Consider the following 24,179-nt stretch of genomic DNA (forward strand, 5'->3'; position numbering starts at 1 on the left):
TGGAAGTGAATTCCATATGAGCAAACGGTCAACAGGGGCTGTTAGAAACGCTTTAGTAAGGCCGCCAGCGAAATGAGTTATGGATTTATGTACTGGCAGTAAATGAGGAATGTAGTAGAGATATGCATACACATACATATATAGATATACTATATGTGACTGAAATTGAAGTCAATTGCGAGCTGTTGTTGTTGTTGTTCTTGTTGTTTCTGATGTCATATCATTGCAATTGGCATTGGCAATGAACCTGGCCGTAATTAGTTGCTGTTAATGAGCACGCGTTCTAAATCGAGTCATATTTAATTTGTATTTATATTTCATTGTTGTTGCTGCTGTTGTGTTTCTTTGCAACTGGGACTTTATTTGCAAGGTCATGGGAATGAGCACAGAGAGACTTTAACTTTTAACTTCCACTCTAACAGCCAGCTCATAGTTGAGGCGAAGCCAGCTATTTGCACAGTTGGTCAAGAGAGCAAACAGTCAACGAAAGTGTTTGACTTAAGTTGCCTCATTTGGCTGACGTCGTTGTTGTTGTTGCTGTGGTTGTTGTCATTGTTGTTGTTGTTGCTTTTTGTTAACATCTTTAACGTGACTGAGCCGAGTCGAGCGGCTTGTTTGTGCCGAAACAGTACGTTTTTTTCTCATCTCGTTCGACACGCCCAGTTTTAGTTTTAGGGCCGCATGCCATCTACATTACGTAAGCTATACAAATATATGTTTATGTACTTTAGATCAAGTCACTAAATTTGTACATTATTTTGCGATAATTTCGCCTGCTGCCTGTGTGGGTAGTTTTTCTCTCTCTGTTTTTTTTTTTTTGTCATTCTCTGGCATTTTTGTCGATACGTTTCGATTCGATTCGATTCGATATTTGCCTGTCCGAAATTTGCCTTGCCCAAACACCCACACTCGCACACCCACCTGGTGGTGCTGTGGAGCTGCTGCTGGTTCAACGCCTCGTTCTAAGCGTGGGCGACCTTTCAAGTTTGATTTGCGCCAAAGCCAAAGCCAAAGTGAGCAACAAATGCGCATTGAATTGTGAATGACTTTAGTAGTGTGAAAACTAAAAAAAACACACACACACAACAGCAAGATAAAACTGTAAGTTACGACATTTTTTTCATATCTGTTTTAACTCGTGTGCGTGTGCGAAGGGGGAAGTCACTCGAGAATTATAATAATTGCTCTTGTGTGGGCTAGAAGTTGATTCGAGTAATTAATGCCTAAAAGCCAGAAAGAGCTGAACTTATTTTTCAGTTTTTATTTTATTTTTATGCATGTCGGAAAGAACACTCAACGGAGCAGAATAGTGCTTGACATAGAAATATCTCAGTTACACTTCAAAGAAAACTATTTAAGGCAAGTAATTGATAGTTGTCCAAATCTAGGCTAAAGAATGTGAACTAAATGGAAATATGTGTAGGTATCCAAGACTGAAAATATTTTCATTGCAAATTATGAATGAAGTTGCCGCGTTGTGTGTTTTCTACTACTATGTGGTGTGGTATGCAGGTTTTAGTCAAACCTGATTTTAATCATATGAAAAACCTGGTTTATATGCAGGAAGTTGCTTTGGCACCCTTTGGCTGAGGTTTTTATTGCCAATGGTTGCTTGTGCTTAAATTACTTTCATTAGAATTATGTTTATGAATTTTGCAGATAGTTAACATGGAATTAACATGTTTAAAAAGCAATTTATAAAAGGCGTGCCAGGTGAAGAGCACGTGGGGCGTTTTAGTCTAAATGTTATCATATTAACTAGTTGGTTAAGCTTCATTTATGACGAAAATGGTGACTGATAATTTTCTATCAAGATAACAGCGCTTTTACAGAGTTATTTAACTTTAAATGACGTTAGAAGTATAATAGAATCGATTTTAATGCTTTCATGGTAGGCGGGAATAACGTTGCTTTGTGATGTTAAAGGCATGTTAAACTCTAAACTATATATAGGTCCCATTCAAGCCTTAACTCTGTTGAGGAGTGCTATTATATGATTCTAGTCATATTCGACCTGACAGAGAATAGAAAATTAGCTATAATATATCATATATATGTATATATAATCAATTGTATTAGCTCACAATAAACCGACTCTACGAAAGCATCCAGTGTAGCTGCCACTTACAGCTGTTAATAGTCTGTTAATATGCGAATCGAATTGCATTTCTCTTAAGCTCATGTTGATATATTACATGGTATACAAATTATATACTGCACACGCTTTTAACTCTTTCTGTTTACATATAAGGCACATAAATCCATCAGCAATTTACTCTTTCATCTACCAAAAAATTGTTTAAATATTTCATAGATTTCAAAAGCCAATAAATTTAGCTATAATTATCACTGACTTTGCACGATATTCATATTATTAATTTATGAAATCGCCTTGTACGCTCTTGCTTCAGCTTTTGGCATGTGGCTAAATGCTATCTCAATTGGCTATGTAGCCATTATTTATCTATAAATTTTAGCTAGCGGACACGCCTTGAGCCAATGTGGCAGCTCATTAACGTTGCGCTTCCTATGGATTGTTTGCAAACGAGCGTTTTATATTTTATTTATTTTTATTACTATTATTTTTATTCGCTTTATTTGGGGTGTGCATTTATAGCTGTTCATAAATAGAATAAAGAATAGGCACACACACACACGAATATATACATGTATGTATGCAGTGAGCACACTTGAGGCGCGCTTCAAGTTTGTGTCTTCAGTCATTTGATTTATGCCGTTAGACGTCACCAAAGCGCAGCCGCGAGTGTGTTCTATTGTACTCTTTCTGCTTTTTTCTTGGGTTTGTTTTTGTTCTTTTTGAAATTTTAATTTTTGCTCATTATTTTCCACACACACTCGACTTTTGTTTTTTTTTTTTTTTTAGGGAGGGAAGCCACTTAAAGCAACAACAACAATGACGTCTAACTGCGTGCTAGGCAGCCCATAACAGCCCAATTACCATTAACTAACTGCAACCGAATGCGGGCCAACACGAGCCGCGAGAAGGAAACTAAAAACGGCTACAACTAAAAACCAATCGAAAAACCAGATTTAGATAAAGATTCCAACAGCAACAAATAACTTTCGGTTTTTTTTTTCTTGTATTATTTTGCGCGTCGTCTAGCGGCATTACGTAATGGGCCAAGAAAATGCAAATACAGCTAAGTTATAGATAGACAACGTACATGCATACATACATACATAGTCATGTATATATGTATGTCTGTATGTATTTGAAGACAACGCCCGCACGCTCGCTCGACTTTTGATATTTGCACGCCCCCTAACAACTATTGTGAACTGATATTATGTTTTATAATATCGTGAATGCCGTTGCTTTTGGTTCACACGGCTCCGAGCTTCACGTGCCCAACATGACTATAGAATACATATATATAGCTAAACCCATATGTGTAGCGCTAATATATGCCTGAAAATTAGAACAGCACGCTAGGCATGCTGGGAATTCGCTTTAAACTTGGCCAAAAGCCAAAACAGTCAAGCGCAGAGTTATGCATTAATATTTGTGTTGGCGGAATGCGTGCACTTTTTTTTTTAGATTTTCGTTAAAGATATTCTCTTTTTCGTTTTAGTTTTATGGTTAGGAAGTTTTGCTTTGGCCCAAGAGTCAAGCGGCATATTTTTTTTATAGCATTTCTCGTTAGCTTTTTATATTTTTCATTTTCATTTTTTATTTGTTTTGTTTGCATGTTTTTTTTTTAGCACTTGTTCGCTTCGTTTGCTTGCGCCTCTTCTTACACTTGGCTCTCGTTGCGGGCTTTTTATTGCCTCGTTTTTTAGCTGTTGTTATTGTTTTTGTTGTTAGGTCTTAATTTTCGTTTTACTTTGTAGCTTGGTGTGATCAAAAATAAACACGTCCAGCGCGCACGAGCTGCTCACAACGACTGAATGAGACTGGCTTAGACACGCTTTAAGCCAAGTTGTTTCCAGTGCAGCGCAAAGCTTTGGAAGCGCCACTTTTGGACGTCATCGTCATCGTCTCATTCCACGATTCGCGATCTTGGCTTGTTTTGCTTAACTGCTTTGCTTTTGCGCTTTTGTTTTGGGCTCTCCATTCGCCTTTAGCAGTTACCAGTTGCCGTTGCCTCACTACAGACCTGAGCGCTGAGAGCTCAGAGTGGCGAGTGGTTTTCGTGGCGTTTCCGTTTATGAAACGCATTTTGGTCTGTTCTGAAATATTTTGTTGTATCTCTCTCATGTCTGATGCTCGCTCAGGTAGTGGATAGAGGGAGTATGTGGCGCAGTTTTGGAAGGGGTATTTGAGTGGATGGGTTTAAGATAAATATATGAGTTGAGATGAGATCAGTTTGTGATAAATTTTTACTTGGGTATATCATATTTGAGATTTGTTAAGCAGATATACATATACATTCTTTAGATTTGACGAAGACTTTATAGTACCATATCTCTGGTAATATTGTAAATTGAATAGCTTTTTGTTAAATTTAACAGAGGGGCTGGATCAATCATCTATTGACTTTTAGTTCTCAGATAATAATATATCTTACACTAAAAATCAAAATGAATTCTTCAGATTAGTCAGATTCGGATTATTAAGATTCTCATTCTTCAAATTTAGCTTCTTCAGAGAAATTCGACTTTACTTACTTTTCTTTTTTACTTACCACTGAGTGTATTCGCTGCTGGCATTCTTATAAAGTCTCTCTCTCTCTTTCACACTGCCAGCGAGCATTGCGCAGTCGCTCACAGCCGACTCGCGTGCTCTTATTTGATTTTCCCACTCTATTTTAATGGACTTCACGTTAATTATTGATGACTTTGTGGTTTTTCTCTGCTCGTAATTGAACAATTTGTTGACTCGCTGCGGCTTATTTCAAAAGTTATTGATTATAAAAAATAAAAAAAAAAACGTAAAACGCAGCTTGAGCTATTAACCCTACCCCGTCCCTTACTTACCCTTAGTGCCAGCCCTAGCTCGTAATAAGTCCAAACAATAAGTTTTCTTTCATTTCTCAAGAATTTCTTTTTTCTCTTCTTTTGTTTTGTTTTGATTTTATTTTTGTATTTTTTTAGTGTTTTTTGTTGTGTATTTTGTTTTGTTGTTCGTTTGTTACCCTTGCAGTTGTTTGTTTTGTTTTGTTTTGTTTTTGGTTTTGTTTTTGGCTTGTGGCTAAACACACACACGGCTTTAAAATGCTGTTGTTTGTTTATATATATAGATGTATATATATATGATCGAAGTGAACGATCATAAGTACATTATTATTTCGGGTATACAGGTGTTTTTAAGATAAGCTCGATTCACTTGCTGCAAATCGGCGCTGCTCTGAATATTATCATTAAAAAATGCCATTAATTTGTTTTCACTTGTCTTCTCGACTTTTTCGATTTTTAGTTATGATTTTGCTTTGTCTTCTTTTCACTGCTGTTCTTATATTATATTTTTTTTTTGTGTTTTTATTTTTTATTAATTTTGGTTTTGTTTTATGAATGAAGTCATGCTGAATTAATTTATTGTATAACCTTATAAATTAATTAATTAATTTATAGTCACAAAATAAAGCTATAAATTTTTATATTTGTTTTTTTTTTTTTTTAATTTATTTATTGAATTCATAAACTTATTTAGCACATCTCGCAGCTGTGAAGTTCTACGATCCAAATATTTCTTCTATTATAATTAGCAACAACACAACCAAATCGATGTAGTTTCTTCTCTTTCCTTAACCCTCCCTCCCCAGTCCCATACCATCCCTGCGATCCCCTAACAAATGGCATAACAAAAGAATCCTGAGGTTAACTCAAAGCCGATCAAAACACAACAAAAACTACCGAAAGGCGTAAGTTACATATTTGAATTATATATGCTCTTGTCTTATGTGTGCTACGCTAAGAAGCAATAAGTTTCGTTCCATATAATATTATTAAATAACGTTCTCTTTCTCTCACTTGGCTAACTAAAAAATCAAAAAATCTTCAACAATTTCTTTATGTTTGTTTATAGTTTTTGTCTCATTTTCATTTAATTACTTTGTTTTTTTTTTTTTTTTGTCTTAGATGAAACCCCATTTTTTATGTTTATTGTAATTATTTAATGTAGGCATATTAATGAATAAACTTTTTTTATTTTCTTTTTTTGGCTTTTGATTTCTATAATAATAAATCGCAATAATGCTTCGAAATGCAATTAGGTATTAAACTATGAAAAGGAATTTTGTAAATTTTGTTATAGCTTTATTTATGGTTTTTTAAGTAAATTAGTGGAAAAAATCTAAGAGAAAATGCTAACAAAATGAATTTTGTGTTTCATATGGAATTTCCATCCAGCAGCATGAAGTTTTCAATTAAGATTTTCTTGTGTTGGTTTTTAGGTCTTTTTTTTATGGGATTTTTGCTCACAGTCGGAGCGACAAATAGCACATTAACTAGCGGCTTATAGACACTCAATCAATCAATCAATCAATCATTGATACACTTAATTTAGTAGCCTAGTTTCATTTGGTTTTTCGTATATACTCGTAATTATTATTACTTTTCGATTTGAGTGTGTAGTGTAGAAAGGTGTGTGTGTGTGTGTGTGTGTGTGTTGATACAGAACATTTGTCTGAAATATTATTTTTGGTCTTCTCTTGTACAGATCTAATTGGTAACTAATTAAGTTATATCTAGAATTCTTTCATTTTCATTTCATTTCATTTCATTTTCGGTTTCTGTTTTGTTTTTCTTTTGTTATATATCTAAATTCTTCGGTCTTCGATCACTTAAGCCTGCAGTGCGTTCCCATATTATGGGTTTACCAAAAATCATCGCTTAGTTCTGCTACAGAACTTACTCTACAGCATCATCATCATCGTCATTTCAACATCATCAGCATCTTTGTCTCATCTTAACTCAAATGTGATTTTCAGCATTCGTTTTATAGCTTGGCAACTAACTAACATTACAATACATTTAGATCTTTCAGTTAAGAGTAACTATATATATATATCATTTATTATATATTATATTCAATATATAATTTTATACCCAATGCCATATTACATATAATATTTACTAATATAGTAGTACAATATAATATTGCATTAAAAGTTCTTCGACTGCTTCTTTATTCTCTCTATTTAACTATTGTTTTATTTTTTTTTTATTATTATTTTTTAAATGTAATTTATGTGTATGTTTTTTCTTCTTCTTTTTTTCTTTTTGTGATGTCTGTTGTATGCTGTGGCAGTTCTTTTCCAATAGTACAAATATTTTGCATGTTTTTTTTTGTGTTTTTTGTCTTTCATTTTTTCTTCATTAAATATTATTTTCAATTTTTTAAAGTAAATCGTTTCCCATATACACATCTAGTAAATTTTTTGTTGTTTCTCAAATTACAATTAGCAAATATTACATTACGCTAATTATTCATGTTAATTTCAATTTTTAATTAAATTATTTGTATAGTAATTACCGTTATTTGTGTGTGTTTTGTGTGTTTTTGTGTCTTTTCAAGTTAATTATTTTTAGTTTTTTTTTCTCCATTTTTTTTTCATTTTGATATTTTCTAATTGAATCCTTAGAAAGATAATATTTACAATGCAAATTACATACAATGCGCAATGGATTAATAATGTTTTTTTTTTTTACTTTTTATTTGTTTATCTAATTATTAAAATTAGCGAAGTTCAAACAAAACCCTAATGATGCTATATACTCTATGCGTATAATGTAAGTGTGTATGGCAAAAAGTTTTAGGTTCGTATATATATTTATATAATTAGAGATAGATAGATAGATAGATAGAGAGAGAGAGTGAGACAGAGGATTACAGCTAGAGCTGTTAAATAACAGTTTATATGGCTTGACTCCATGAGCTGCTTATCGGAATATCTATTAAAGCTTTTCCGATTTCGACTAATTTAATCGTTTTAATCTTAGCTTAAGTTTAGGTTTGTCTTTTTGGTTTTGAATTTGCAATTTAGTTTCATGGTTATTAGAATTATTTTGTAGATATTAGATTTATGTACATATTGCATTGACCTATGCAGACCTTAGTGGCAGTGCCCTTTTAGTGGGAGAGGGAAAGGGGGGTGAGTGGTGAATGGCCTTTGTTTTTTTTTTTTTGCCAGCACTTTGCGCTCTTTTGTCTCTTCTAGTTTCTCCAAACTGCCATCTCATTTCTCTTTTGTACTACAGCGAGCAATATTTGTTGTTGCCGTTGTTGTTGTTGTTGTGTGTTGTTGTTTGTGTTGCATTGTTGCTGGCGCGTTGCATGCGTCGCAAGATTTGACCAGTTTGTTGCAGTCGCAGCAGTCGCTGCTCATGCTGCTGCTGCTGCTGCTGCAGCTCCTGCTCCTGCTCCTGCTGGTGTTGCAGTCGCAGTTGCTCCTGTTGCTCCTCCCTCGTTGTGTGGCTGTTGCTAGTGCTAGCAGCTGCTGCTCCTGTTCGCGTCGGGGTCAGTTGGTTAGTAAGGCAATTTGGCAATATTTCAACCGCATGCACAACAATCACACACACATACGCACACACACACATACACACATAGAGATATAGAAAGAGTATAAAACACACACATGTACAACATATTGTGGGCGTATGGGGGCGTGACACACACAAACACTGTGAGTTTGAGAGAGCAAAAGAGAGAGACAGAGAGATAGAGACAGAGACAGAGAGTATGATGCAAATTCATATGAGGCGCATTTCGTTGCGGGCGGCTGCTCCACGCCCCATTCTCAAATATATATATATAATATATATATTGTATGGATTATTTTTTGGTTTCTTTCGATTTCGATTTCGTTTTCGATTTCGATTTTCTTGTATGAATCATGGAGTCATGAGGAACATGATATGTACACCATACCGATCGGCTGATGCTGATGGGGCAGCACGCTCCCGTGTTATATGATACTCTCGCGATTCCGTTCCAGCTCCTCGGCCTCATTCTCTGGATCCACGCTGGACGTGGACGAAACGCCACAGATTTGCATTTCAATCTCAGCCAGACGATTCTCCAGGTCCCATTGCTGCTGCGAGAGCTTAGTGTTCAGAGCCTGATTCTCCGACTCAACGGTATGCAGACGTTCTCTCAGCCGCTTAATCTCATCCTCGAGCGCCTCATGGGAGCCGAGCAGCGGTGTGGTGCCACCGCCAGCGCCACCCACGCCGCCGCCATAGCATTCCAGCTGCGAGCTCGAATCGCAAATGTGACCTGGGGGCGACAGAGACAAATAGAGAGGGAGAGAAAGAGAGAGAGCGGGGGAGAGCGAAATAGATAGTGATTGGCATGAGTGAATGCTGAGTGGTAGTGGTGTGGGCTTCCATGTTGGCTTACCTGTATGACTCGGCTGCGACTGCGGCCGCATTGAGTGGTGCGAGGTGGCGCGACTCCTTGGCCTCTCCTCGGAGCCGTGTGCGCTGGGACTAATCGAACGCGGCGAGTCGGTGGCACGCACCAAATGCTCCGTATAGCTGCGTGGACTGCAAGCATTCAGTGTGGAATACGCAGCGACAGGGCAACAATCAAGACTCACCTGTAGCCATGTGAATGGGACAGCTGCTGCTGTTGTTGCTGCTGCTGCTGTTGCTGCTGCTGCTGTTGTTGCTGTTGCTGCTGCTGTTGCTGTTGTTGTTGCTGCTGCTGCTGCTGTTGCTGTTGCTGCTGATGTTGCTGCACATGATGCAGCATATTGCCGGCAGCGGGAGGCAGCCACATGTCCTCCAAAGTGGTGCGACCGCAGCTCTCCACCAGTCCCGGCGTTGACTGGCAACGGCCCATGGCAACTACATTAAAGTATTTGACTGTGTTTTAAAATCAAAAACGTTCACACCGCAAAACAATTTGGGGAAAAGTCGGGAAACAACGAAAAGCAAAAGAAACAATCGATTTGTGTTATTCAGAATTAGGGGGAAATCGTATTTCGTATTCGTATTCGTATTCGTTTCGATACACTCAGAGAAAAGTGCTGTTTGAAGACTTGTGAAGTTTTCAAGTTGCACTTAGATGGAGAACATATTTGAATATTAATATATATTTTTTATTTGAATACTTTTATGTCAAAAAAAAAAAAGAGAATTAAAATTATGTTGTTTTTATATTTTTTTGTATTTTCTGTTTATATATATTTTTTTTTAATTTTTAATTTTGTTTATAGATTTTTTACGAGTTCTAAATAATCTAAAGTATTTAGAGAATATTCAATTATATTTAATTAATTAATTTTGGTGCATGGAATATAATAAATATTTATGCTCATATCATTTTTAATACTTGAAGGAAATTAAAAATTTATCAGTGAGTTTTTTTTGGTTTTTAAAATCCGTTTTACTTATTAAATTATTAATTTAAAATTCATTTTCATAAGAAAAGTTTACTTTAATTTAATTTTGATTTGAATTAAATTATTTTATAAGTAAATAATATATATATATATTTTTTTTTCAAAGTTTCCCTCTTCACTTCTTGCAGCACATGGAATTTTCTCTGAGTGTATCTGGGACATGCACTGATTTCATTTGGTTTCAATTTCGAGCGGGGCGTGTGCTGTTTTGGGACTGTGATTCTGCTGCAGTTGTGCAGCAGCTGCAGGTCGAGTTAATGACTAGATGAGATGAGATGAGATGAGAGCTCTTCTCTTACCTTTCTCCAGTGGCGCCTTCTTGTATTTCTCCAAACGCTTGACGGCTATCGATTCGAGGCGAACGCGAGCCGCCGGATATTCCTTGAGCACGTCCCACATGTCCTTTTTGCTGAGCACGAACAGATCGCTGTAGCCCACGGAGCGGACGCTGGCGGTGCGTCTGTTGCCTGTTGCAGGGCAGCCAAGTGCCGCAATGTGCCAAGTTGCATTAGGTTGGCAAATGTGGCAAAGTTGCACGTTTGCGCGCGACAAAACAATCGAAGAGAATGCAGCAGCAGGGCGCAAGAGGAGCGGGTAAAGGGGGGGACATACAAAGTTTAATATCAATAACTTGCCAAAGGTATTTTACGTTTGTTATTGTTCTTGTTGTTGCTGTTGTTCTCTGTTGTTCTTATTGTTGAGTGCACACAGAAACAAAGGCACACACACACTAACACCAACACACACACACACACGTACATATGCACACATTAAAATTGCATGCCAACCAGAAAGGTATGCAGGCAATTGGTCGCAAGCTGCACAGTTGAATTGGACTCAGATAGAAAGACAGTTTGTTGCAATTGGAAATTGGAAGTTGGGCAATTGGGTTGACAGTTGCACACAGAGCGAGCATTTATTGGATGCACAAGTGCTACACACATACATATAGATAAGATGTATATGTAGGTGTATGTCTATGTCTGTCTGTCTGTTGGTTCGTTTGTCGCTCGTGTTGGGGCCACCATTTGCTACAATCAAGCAGCGAGCAGCGAGCAGCCATAACAGCAACAGTTTACTCAGCTCAACAGCTAAATTTGTGCTTTGCATTTTTTATGGCATACAATTTGAAGCTGCTAGACAGCCGGGCTGCGACCTGCTCAGCTCCTGAGTTGCTCTTTCAGCAAGAATTTCAATCTGAATACGTAACTATTTGCGCAGAATATTTACATTTTGCTCTTTTACTTTGGAGACTCTTTAGACACTTAAGAGTGCGAGTTAATATCTGTATTAGAATGTTGTAAGTTCCATTAGGTAAAGTGCTAGAACTGTCACTTAACTAGCTGTTAAATATTTGCACCGCAGAGCGTTGCCACCTGGTTGCAATTTATTAATATTGAGCTATGCTGAACAGATAAATATCGTGTTTAATTCAAAGTATATATGGCTGGTAAGAATATATAATATGGCGTTGCCACCTTGTCGAAACTATTCTGTAGTTAAATGTGAACTTTATGAGAGTAGCTTCTATAAACATGATTGACAAACTAAAATTCTTTGAACCTATTAGAATTTATCGTGGCCCCCTTATTTTAGGCACATATGGCAACGCCGAATTCGGTATTAGCTAAGCATCAACACTAACCATAATGGCATCATCTGAAAACGTCGATTTTAAGCACAGTGCACAATTGTCTATTATTAACTATACGCGTTATTATATGAAAGCCAGCGTTGCCACCTAGTTTTGCTTGAAAAATAACAAACAATGCCAATTGAACAGAGTGCATTAGCTAGTTAACATGGAAAGTTCATGCTCAAGTACATGTTAGATATTTACAATGTGTACAGTGTTGCCACCTTGTCTGACATAATTTATAGCAAAGCATCAACTTGATATTAATAACTTCTATTTATTTTTGACACCATCTACTTAAGAAGTTTATAATTTTGACACGAACGAATTTTAAGATGTTTGGGCGTTGCCACACTTCTAATATTTCCAACTTTAGTAAACTTTATCAAAATTCCGTAATTTGAAGCTGCCTCTGGAAGCCCTCAGCGAAACTGTTGCATAAACTATATGCAGAATGCATAAATTTTGGAATACCTTAAAGCTGCAGTGAAGTTGTAGCAAATGTTGTTAACTGTTTAGTGTAATTGAATAGAAAAAGTTGGCGTGCAATTTGAAAAGTATTTCAGTAGAAATATGTGTGTCTGTATTGGTGTGCGTGTGGGTGTCTCTGTGTGTGTGTGTGTGGTGCATGTTTAATTGTGGCAACAACAGGGCGTATACTTAATTGAAAATACTCTCAAAACACAATTCAAAACGTTTAAATTACGGCCAGGCAAAGCAATACAACAACGACTCACACAGATACAGTTAAGAGAGGCATGGAGACAGTGGTTGGGCTGAGTAGAAAAAAATAAATTTAATAGACAATATTCGATCACAACTACGAGACATAGAGACTGAGTGAGTGAGAGAGAGAGAGAGAGAGAGATGGGAAGGACTAATTGGATTGTGTGTGGGGGGAATGGGGTTTGATGAAAGCGCTCAAGTCATGCAGGTAAACTAAACGATTCGACTCAAGTGACGCAACGGCAGCAACAGCAACAGCAACAGCAACAGCAGGTGACAACAGCTTGACAGCAACTTGGCCAATTGTCTGTCAAGCAGGAGTCGACAACTAATTGAGCCAGACGAACCAAAAAGTTTTACTCAACTTTTGTCAGGCTTTTATCAAATAGAATTAAGTTGCTCAGTTGCTGGTGCTGCTGCTGCTGCAAATCGAATTAGGCAGCTGCAAGTCAAGTATGCAATGCCTGCCACACACACACATAGACAAAGTGTGAGAGAGAGAGAGAGAGAGAGACTCATATAGGCACATGTTATGCAGGCGCTAAGATTAATTTTGTGCATTGTTGTTAATTAAATGACACAAATAAGTGCTCTTTACATATACATATATATTTTATATATACATATATATGTATACATATATTTACATTTGCCAGCACGTGACTTATCGCTGCAATTTACGGTCGACTTGCGTTCACTTTTAGCCAATTGTGACAAGGCTTTAAATTGCGCCCACTTGAATTTTGGTTTTGGGTTTGCGAATGTGAATAAAAATTTACTTTGACATCGACAATAAATTGCGCATTATTATTGCTGATTTAAGCCGATTTTATTGAAGTCTATGGCAATTGTTTAATTTGCCAATATACATATATTTATATGCAATATATATATATATATGTATATATAAATATTGTGTATGCAGCTCAATAAAACGTGGTGCATGCAGGTGTAATAATTGCATTTGCCATTCATTAATTTTGTGTGCGGCCAGCAGGGCATTTAAAAGAGACAACAATAAGTTAATATGTGTGTGTGTGTGTGTGTGTTTGCTATAAAAGCGCATTGCATACTTTTAGGAGCGGGCTATGAAAACAATTTTTCGGCACAAAACTGCAAAAAATATGCGAAGGAAACAAAAATTGTTTTGCACTACTGCCAACAGTGCATGAAAACAAAACATAAAAAAAAGTTAAATAAAACAATGTTAAAATGTAATTTAACTATGACTACTAAACTAGACGAAGTTTAAATACACTAACTGAGCCTTTGTTGCCTTTCAGCTGTGATTGGAAGGCAATTCTATTATATGCTAGATGCCCCTTGGTTACACCTCGTCTACGCCTCATAGAGTTCAAAGGCTAAGCTGTGCGTGCTTCGAGCTTTGACTTTGTAGCTCTGCTCTGGGCAACACGAAACTGTATACAAACACCTAATTTGGCACACCTGGCGCACATGTTGACTTGATAAGAATTGTTTGATTTGATTTGACTGGATTAGTAGTCACATATTTGCAGTGAAACATTCTTGAGTAGGGTCAAGATTTGATTGAAAAACGCTTTGGACAACTGATTATGTCAATCAATGAAATAGTAGTATATGGGTGGTATAGGAAATGGTAGTATATAGTAATATAAACAGAATATGGTAGTATATAGTAGTGTATAGTAGCATATACATATATATATACAATATAGTATTAGATCGCCCTAAATTTGGTAATATTTAGTAGTATCTATAGTAGTAGACCGTAGTGAATAGTAGTATATTTAGTAGTAGACCATAGTAAATATAGTAGTACGTTGTAGTGGATCGTATTATATTTAGTAGTAGACCGTAGTAAATATAGTAGTAGACCGTAGTAAATATAGTAGTAGACCTTAGTAAATATAGCAGTATGTTGTAGTGAATCGTAACATTATTTAGTGGTAGACCGTAGTAAATATAGTAGTATGTTGTAGTAAATCGTAGTATATTTAGTAGTAGATCATAGTAAGTATAGCAGTATGTTGTAGTGAATCGTAGTATATTTAGTAGTACACCGTAGTAAATATAGTAGTATGTCGTAGTGGATCGTAATATATTTAGTAGTAGACCGTAGTAAATAAAGTAGTATGTCGTAGTGAATTGTAGTATATTTAGTAGTAGATCGTTGGTATATAAATTAGTAGAGGGTAGATTATCTTAGAAGATCGTAGAGCCATTAGGTTATATCTATATACTATCAAATGATGCTGACAAACTGTCAAAACTTGTCTAAACTGAGAAGTAGAGCCTATTTTGAGATATCTAAAATACTTCAAATTTACAGCTTATATCGCTTGCCAAAAATAAGGTAATTATGCCTATAAAGCTTATCACTAACGAAAATAATGAATGAGAAATAAATATTGCTTTATATATATTTTTAATCTCTAGCATACCAATTGCTAAAGACCCCCGCTGTTAGTGTGTGCAAAAACAATTGAAAATAAATACATATATATAAAATAAATTAAAAATAATTTGAAAATATTTACGGGAATTTATTTTAATTTCATTCGGATGTTGCGCTCCATTGAATTTTATGCCAAAGAGGGTAAAACTAATTAATTAATGTGCGAAATAATGAAGACAGTGATAAAGTGGATGTGATGAGAGGAAGAGTGTGAGTGTGAGTGTGAATAAACATGAGCATGAATATGAGTATGGGTGTGCGTGGGTTAGATAAGTTAGTTGTGCGACTAAGTGAAACGCTTGAAGAGCGTTGACTCACTTTAAAGTGAATTGTGCATAGGAATTTATTGCTATTGAGGGGACTTTTGTTTTGTATATCGGTAGGTATACATATATATATATATGGAATATATATAGACGAGCAAAAACACTTAGCTAAGAAACATGTATACTTGGAATTATTGATAAAAAAACTGTTTGTGTGTGTTTTATGGTGAATTGCTGTAGATGTTCAATGTATTTTGTTGTTGTTGTTGTTGTAGTTACGTTAATTCATTGATTTGTTTGTTTAATTGATTTGTTGCTATTGTTCCGCCTGTCGCACTAAAACGGGATATTTACCAAGTTCTTTACCTGCGGTGCCCATATTCAGTATACTAATTTCGCCGAAATAGGAACCTGCCTTTAACGAGGCCATCACCGTCTTGCCATTGTCAGCGACGACCTGTAATCGTCCACGATTCACAATGTACATCTCCTTGCCCACCTCGCCTGCAGAGCACAGAGAGAGTGAGAGAGAGAGAGAGAGGCAGAGAGAGAACGAAAGAGTTATTCAGTTTGAAATATAAATATATATATATTTGTATATGTATGTATGTATGTATATACGCTGGTCAGTTACCTTTGCGGCAAATGTAATCGCCCGGAGAGAAGAGTACGGGTCGCAGTCGCAGCACCAATTCGCAAAGGAAACCCGCTTCGGTATTTTGAAAAATCTCAACCCGCTTAAGTGTATCTAAATGGACGTTAATTGCTATTTCAGCCTGCAAAACAGAAACAGAAACAGAAACAGAAACAGATATAGCAACAGTAACAGAAACCGTATTAAGAGAGCGAGAGTGGGAGAGGGAGAGGGAGGTTCGGCTCTGTTACACAGAGCATTAAAGGACAACAGAACAAACAAAAGGAATGGAAAGAAAAGAAGAATGAAAGTAAAAGGAAAGCCCGGCAACAACATGCCACACCAAATGGACAATTCGTGTTGCCACAGCAGCTGCTTGCACAGAGAACTAGCAGCCGACTCCTGCTGGAGCAGCAGCAGCAGCAGGAGCAGGGCTACTGTACCTACGGCAGATTATTTACCTTTAATTTATCAGGAAGACAGGATACGGCGCGCTCCTCGTCTGAGCACTTTTGCGTGAGCCACAGGTAATCGAACCATTTGATGACCTTCACCTGCAGATGATTCGGAACACGCCGCATGCGCATGTACGTCTTAACTCCGTCCAGCTTGGCTGCAAATAGCAAAAGTACTCGATACATGTAGCACATACTTTCTCCATATCCACATATAGCTATCTATATCTCGTTACATATACATATATACGTGTGTCTGTGTGTGTGTGTGTGTGTGTGTGTATCTCATATAAAGTAGCTTATAATATATGCACGCTTGTTTGTACTTTGGATTACACGCAAATCGAAACGGTTGCCGCATACAAATGTCGAATGACCAGCGGCGTTTTGGGTGTGGATGCTGGGCAATGGCTACGCCCAGTCGCACCACCGAAGCCAACAACCAGCCACCTCATCCACCACTAATCGCTACGGCTTCCGACCAAATCAGCGTTTTGTTCTGCATAAATTTCATTAGCCGCCCACACTGAGCGAAAAAATTGTGCATTAATTTGTTTTTAATTTAGGAAATTTTAATGTGAGTTTCCTTTGAAGTAGAGCTAGGAATTAAGACCATCCGGCTATTGATAGTTATTGTTTAGTATAAGACAGATTCCAAATAAAAAAAATAAATAAAATAAAAAATGTGTTTTTTATTATATAAATATTTTTTAAAATTAATTTTTATACATATTTAACATATTTTTTATTTTTTATTATTATTATTATTTTTTATTTTTTTTACAAATTTTTTTAAATATTATTTAAAAAATATTTACTTTTAGTTAATTAATATTATTTAAAAAATATTTACTTTTAGTTAATGCTCACAATTTATTGCATAAATTTTCATATATTCATAAATACAAATATTCATGAATTTTCTGCACAAAATGTAGACAACACTGAGAGAAAAAAAAAAGCTTCATCATTACATTTATTAAAGTATATATTTTTATCATTATATTTATTATGGTATTTATTTTTAAGACATTTCATGCAACCTTTGCCATCGCATTTTCTTTCAGTGTACGTGCCCTATTGTGCTTTAGCTGACTAGCCAAAAGTTTCAACATGAAAAGAAATTCAATTGGCAACACCTGGCGTATGCGTAATATTAGTCTGTAATTAGTTATGGCTATTAGGAAATGTTTTCTGCTCTTGGGAATTTGTAAATGCTAGTGAATATTAGCGAACAAACAAGAGAAACAGAAAACAAAAGCGAAGAGACAGGGAAGATTCTATAACGGTTGTTCACCACAAAAATTGTGCCAAATGCACAGTCTGAGTCTGAGCAACGTTTACAGAGTGAATTATCGAAACTTACGTACGTTTGCGACAGCTAAGTGCAGTTCCGGACTTCTTTGTTTTGCTCTCGGGCGCTGTGTGAATGGATATGCGTGTGTATGTGTGTGTGAGTGTATATATATTTGAGTGGATAACCAAGCGGTGCTCGATGAGAGGAAATTAAATCTCTACTTGGCTCAACGTCACAGGCAACAAATATTGACACAATTTGTCGATTGACAACTGCGGTTGGCTGTAGATATTGATGGTGTTGTTGTTGTTGCTGTTGCTGTTGCTGTTGTTGCTGTTGCTGTTGTTGTTATTGTTGCAGCTGTTGTTGGTGGCACATTGACAGACAACGACTGAGAGCTTTCGTCATGGGTGGTTGGGCTGGCAGCAGTACCCAGTTTTGTTTGCTCGTGTAAACATTAGCAAACCAACTGGCAAACAAGCAAACAGATTGAAAACAAATAAATAAAATTGCTTGTCGGCCCAGCAGGCACAAATGCCAGGCGAAAGCCCAACTCCCAGCACAACTTCAACTAATTTTGCAGCTCATCTATAATGCAAGTGAAGGCCACTTGGCCCACATTCATTTATCATAGCATCATTTGTCCAGCTCAATACCTTGTCGCCCAATCAGTCAGCCGGAGTCCGTTCGTGTGAACAGCTTGAAACTTTCCTTCCACCAACAACAAACAATTCTCTCTCTCTCTCTGTGTGTGTGTGTGTGTGGGTCTGAAACTTTCGTTAGCAATATTATTGCAATCGGGAAATTACATTCAATTCGAAAATTGCTCGAATAACTTCACAGCACAGAAATCAAAGACATTCTATCGGCCATGAGTCATCCAAGAAGACTATTAGCTAAATATAAACAGTTATCTCTGCAAGCAAATAGCTGCCCATTCAAATTATTAAACTTTCTCTTATCGCCAACTATTCGATTTTTTTTATCAAAGTTTTATCAGCTGATTCCTGGTAAGTCTTCTGGGATCCCAATAGCCAATAGATAAGCAATTATTTATAACAAAGTCTTATGCATGAGACACGGGTCAATCAAGAGTGAAACCTGCTTATCATATCGCCCAAAGCAAATGATAAGCAGAGCCGCAAGCACTATATAAGCAGCAAATCCATCAGCTAGTCAGTTATTAACGAATTCGAAATTCATTTGCAATATGTTGTGGCATCAACTAATTATATTCGCCATTGTGGCCCTGGCGTGCACCCAGCTGCACATGGCTAGCAGCCAATCAGCTGGCGCCATCATCTGTCCAAAGAACTTCACCCTGGTGGGCGAGAAGTGTCTGCTTGGAGTGGGCAATGTGTTCAACTGGTACGAGGCCGATCGCAATTGCCGCACCAAGGGCGCCGGAGTGCTTAGCCTGAGCAGTGATAAGGAATTGCAGTTGGTCACCGATTGGCTAAATAAAACCATGCAGTTCACCCTGGAGCTGTGGACCTCGGGCTCCAAGCTGGGCAGCTCCAGCGTCTACTATTGGCAGAGCACCGGCCAGCAGGCGCGCTATCTACCCTGGGCCACAGGCCAGCCCAAGCCAACAAGCGGCGACTGCCTGATGCTCAGTGGCACTAGAAACCCCACATCCGTCACCAACTATCGCCTGGTGGTTCGCAATTGCGCCGAATGGGCGGCTTCTGTGTGCGAAGTGGTGCCGGCCAAAAATGCGACCACACGCATCTGCCTCAAGCCGAGTGCCTACGAAACGGTTCAAGTGATTGGAAATTAAATATAGAAATGTAGGACTATCTAAATTTGTGGTGAAGAAAGTCCCATATGTAGATCTTAACATTGTTGTAATGAAAAAGGCTTCGAATTATTGTTAAACAGAAATAAATTTGCTTTAATAAAAAACTTGTTGTTTACTACGTTGAATCGTATAAACTATCAAATGGTATATACAACATAACTAAGATTAATAGAATAGATCGGAGAATCAGAACACGAGGAACACGACCTTTGCTAAAACTATTTCAACACATATGTATGTATATAGGCATCTGAAGCTATGAATTTGAAGATTTTAATATAAGAATTTTGCCATCTAATGGTATAAGATTCCCAATAAAAGTATTACAAGACAACATATGTGTAGGAATTGCATATGGGCCTATGCCATAGACACTGCTTTTAGCTTGGATCAATTGTAAGCCTCTTTAAGTCTTAGTTCAATCTTATAATTTATCTCTCGAGCTCACCCTCTCCCTGGCCTGCACCCCAATTACTCTATCTTTATGCTCAGCCTCTATTTACAGCTCTCTCAATGCTTTATAGCTCACATAGCTCGCATTGACGACATTGCATACTGTTGGGCTTATCCGTTTGCTGTTTGAAATACTTTGCATGCTTCGCCATGAAGCGTGTTACTTTGTGGGTTCTCTATTTGTGTGGTTGTTGTTGTTGTTGCTGCTGCTGTGTGAGAAATATTGCGTAAGGGTTGCCTCTCAGCTGTATCGGATATCGAGGTATCGATTATCATACTTCCCTCTTCCTGCTACACCCTTCGGAAAACATAAAAAACTTTACTCATTGGCAACGAAATGCAAGCAAGGATTATTGCATGGCAACGCGACAGCGTCTTGGCAGAAACACACAACCATTACATACAACGGATATATATGCTCTTGCCGATGGCAAAAAACACACATACACACATACATTATATATACATATATATAGCTGTGTAGGAGCAGCAGGGCGACAGTATGCAAAATTACAGCGATTTTTATTGCGGTTCTGCTTGACTGCATGACACCGCTAACATTCCGGCAATGAAACCAGCGACGTGAGGGTCTTTGAATAGGGCGTGGATGTATGTACGCGTGTGTGTGTGTGTGCGTGTGCGTGTGTGTGTGTGCTGGCTCTGTTTGTGCATGTCACGTTACGCTCTGTGAATTCTTTTTTAACAATTGAAAATCAATCTAAATATTAATTGCATAGTCCAGGCCAGCATTTTATTCAAATCGAAATTCCCAAAAAAGTAATAAAGAGCTCCTATAGATGCATATACATACATACATACACATATATAGACAATATACAAGCATATCCATTGTCTGGCTTGTTCTCGGCTCAATAACTGTGGTTCGGTTGTTTATGTAGCAATTATTTGAGATTTAATTTCTGCTCTCTGTGGCTGCTGTTGCTTCTGTTGATGCTGCCTCTGCTGCTGCTGCTGCTGCTGCTGTTGCTGCCCAGTTTTATCCTTAGCTGCATTTCATTCTGCTTTCAACGCATTTTTCCATTCCGTTGCATTTTGCCGACACAAAATTTAATTTGCCATTTTGCCCCGAAGTAAGCCACAGCGCTGGGGCGTGGCTAGCCAAGGGGCTTTGCGGTTCGGTGGGGTTTCGGTGGCGGCCCGAGCCATAGGGGGGCTGTTGGGGTTTTTGTAAACTGCATTTGGCTTCACATCTTGGCCGCACACATTTTTCTTCAGATTTGCCGTTGTCGTTATTTCTTTTTCTTTTTCTTTCATTTCATTTTTTCTTCTCATATTTATTTTTCATTTTATGCTCTGCTTGGCCACAGTTGCCACAGGCGCATTTTGATATGCTGCTGCCATTGCTGCTGCTGCTGCTGCGGCTGCTGCCTCTGCTCTTGTTCTTGTTGCATCAACGTGTAGCACACACACATACTATTTGCGGCGCCTGACCACCTTGAGCACTAATCAACAACCATAATTGCATTTAGAGTCTTAAGAGCTCAATGGCTGGCAAAAATTGTGACCACCGAGCTACAAGTCGTCCGACAGGCTGGCAATCAAGACAATTGTCGCTGGGCTTGGGATTAAGTGCGTGTCGCCAAAGAAAACAAAGAAAGCGCAAAAACAGAGAATAAAACAGAAGAAATTATATGAAGAAACAAAAAAAAAAAAAAAAAAAAAACTTGGCATGTGTGAGTTTTTGCCTTTTGTGGCGCAACAATATAAAAATCTGGGGTGCAAAAGTTCAGGCCATTGTCTGTGGCAAACAAACTGCAGTCAAGTTTCTGCTGCAGCAGCTAGGGGTGGCGTGTGGGCGTGCCATGAGTTTATACAAACAGTAAATATGCGTGACAAAAACTTGCTCTTCCTGCCTTTTCATAAGCCCAAGACAAAAAAAAAAAAAAAAGCACATGAACCATGCTGATAGCCAGGGTTATATGGTGTTTGGTCTCTGAATACACACATATATATATCATATATATATAAATGCTAGTGTTGGTGTGTGTGAACATTGTGGGTAACTGGCCAAGTGAAAATTGCAAACTAACTAGAAACCACTTAAGAGCGACGCTGATGTGCAAGCGCCTGCACGCTGAGCTAAAAACAAAGAGCTCTTCGAGCCCTGGCTATGAAAAAGGAAAAAACTAAAAGTTCTTGGCGGAACTGCATTCAAAAATAAGTGGAAGTTGATGCTGGCAAAAGAAAAAATGACTTAATATCGAGCTGATATGTTATGGGAAATGATTCAGAAGTAGTTTCAGCCGAATAATGCATCAATTTCATGAGCTTAAAACTGAGCTCCACGAAATTAACCCCTCACAACTGCAGAAGTTTGTAAGTTCGCAGATTTCCATTTGATTTATGGGCGAGTAATATGTTTATATTAAATATTTGCGAGTAATATGAGCAATTTGAATAAGTATTCTTTATATAGTTAAAAGGATGTTTGGGAATGTTTTTCATTACTTTTCTAAATATTGTATTAATATTAAACGTAATTTATAAAATCTATTTTTGTATCTCTTATTTAATTTATTTTTTCGCCTCATTCAGCCAAAAAATAATTAACATCAAATTCCTATTTTCTGTTTAAAAAAATTGTAAATATTTTTAAACTTATTCCAGCTATAAATTTAGAAGAAAAAAAATCGATTTTCATATATACATTCATTTAAATTTCAAATATGCTTTTCACCTCAAAGCTATTTGCAAATGCATTAAATATTAAAGATTTAATAGTGGGAGAGTGGGTGAACGAGAGAGAGTGATTGAGACGAAAAGGAATGTCTTAAAAGCTGATATAATTGAATATAGTTGAAAAAGCTTGCTTAAGCACTTATAGCATCCGTTGTGCAAAAGAAAAAAAAACCCGGTTGGTGGGATTTTCTTATGTGCACTCGTCTGAAGTTTTTCAGAAAAACCAATTTGTATCATTAATTATGCATATGCGGTTACCGCTGGAGCACGCGAACTTGATGAAGTGCCTGATGATGTTGAATGTTGAATGTTGAATGCTGAATGTTGTTGTACGCTGTTCACTGTTCACTGTTGGCTGTTGGCTGAATGCTGAATGCTGAACGTTGTATGTTATGTGTGTAAGTATGTGTAATGCTTGATGCTCTCGTAGATTTGTTCGGGCGGCAAACAAATATAAATGCGCTCCGTTAGCCAGCGATGCAATAACAATAACAATAACAATGCGCATGCCAGCTTCAGCTGCAGTCAGAACACTCGCCACATCCTTGGCAAATTCGCTTTTCAAGGATAATGGAATATTTTGCCCTTAAAGAGCAGCTACATGCATGCCGCACAATGCCAGCAGTAGCAGCATCAGCAACTACAGCAACAACAACAACAACAACAACAACTGCGGCAGCAACAAGAAAACAGCCATGTTCTAAAAATACGACGGTAAGTTGGCGTACATGCAGCTTAATGGGCAAAAGCGGCCAACAGCGGCGACTGCGTCTACAATATTGATTGGAATATACACACACACATACACGCACACACAAATATATATACACACACACACATAGTTACACATAGAAGCGCACTCACGGTTACAGCTGTAGGGCATAAGCAGCAGCAGCAGCAGCAAACATAAACACACACAGTAATACACAGCTAGAAAGACTCACAGAAAATCACACAGACACGCACACACCCACACACACACACGCATACATACACATGCCAGACGGGCGACGAAGCATTGCTGTTGCTTTTGTTGTTGTTGTTTCGCTGTGGCAAGCGAGAGCAAACAGCGAAGCGAGCAACAACAACAACTAACAGCTGAAACCAACGAAATTCGCACACACACTCACCCATACAGGCAAAGCGGCAGAGTTAAAGTGGATAATGGACGCTGCCTTGACTGAAGACTGAGGCAAAGGCAAAAGCAAAGGCAAAAGCAAAGGCAAAGGCAAAGGCAAAGGCAAAGGCAACGGCAAAAGGCGAAGGAGCGAAATGCGAATGCGAATTTGTGCGTCCCTCTCTTTAACTCGTGCGTACGTCGCTCATTTCTATTTTTAGACACGCGCTCATTGTGCGAGAGCAAAGGCAACAGCAACAACAATTGCTGCAAGTAAAACGTAAAAAAAAGAAGAGCAAAAAAAGCGAAAACTAATAAAAATGAAGAGCGCTAGAGTGAGATGGCAAGCG

General features: G+C 37.6%; 2 protein-coding genes across 9 annotated transcripts in view; one reads left to right on the forward strand and one right to left on the reverse strand.

Annotated features, from left to right (window-relative positions):
- Positions 1-5,552: 5,552 nt before the first annotated feature.
- Positions 5,553-24,179, reverse strand: part of LOC108653694 (uncharacterized) — a 94,348-nt gene continuing 75,721 nt past the window's right edge. For 4 of the 8 annotated variants that reach the window (XM_089262675.1, XM_089262674.1, XM_089262673.1 and 1 more), the window contains 7 exons: positions 16,468-16,619; positions 16,007-16,148; positions 15,727-15,876; positions 10,607-10,774; positions 9,501-9,768; positions 9,302-9,447; positions 5,553-9,178 (listed from right to left, as the gene is read on the reverse strand). In XM_089262675.1, coding sequence (XP_089118801.1) covers positions 8,868-9,178; positions 9,302-9,447; positions 9,501-9,768; positions 10,607-10,774; positions 15,727-15,876; positions 16,007-16,148; positions 16,468-16,619 — 1,337 coding nt within the window. In that variant the 3' untranslated portion in view covers positions 5,553-8,867. The remainder of the gene's footprint in view (positions 9,179-9,301; positions 9,448-9,500; positions 9,769-10,606; positions 10,775-15,726; positions 15,877-16,006; positions 16,149-16,467; positions 16,620-24,179) is intronic. The other 4 variants (XM_089262677.1, XM_089262680.1, XM_030383508.2 and 1 more) reach the window with 3 other exon arrangements.
- On the forward strand, positions 18,927-19,677 carry LOC108653707 (C-type lectin 37Db). The gene has a single exon (XM_018104424.3). It carries the CDS (start codon positions 18,969-18,971, stop codon positions 19,536-19,538), a length of 570 nt encoding a protein of 189 aa, XP_017959913.1. The 5' UTR covers positions 18,927-18,968; the 3' UTR covers positions 19,539-19,677.

This window comes from Drosophila navojoa, chromosome 5 (assembly GCF_054131105.1).
Source record: "Drosophila navojoa isolate 15081-1374.11 chromosome 5, UAZ_NAV_1.0, whole genome shotgun sequence".
Classification (NCBI taxonomy): Eukaryota; Metazoa; Arthropoda; class Insecta; order Diptera; family Drosophilidae; genus Drosophila; species Drosophila navojoa.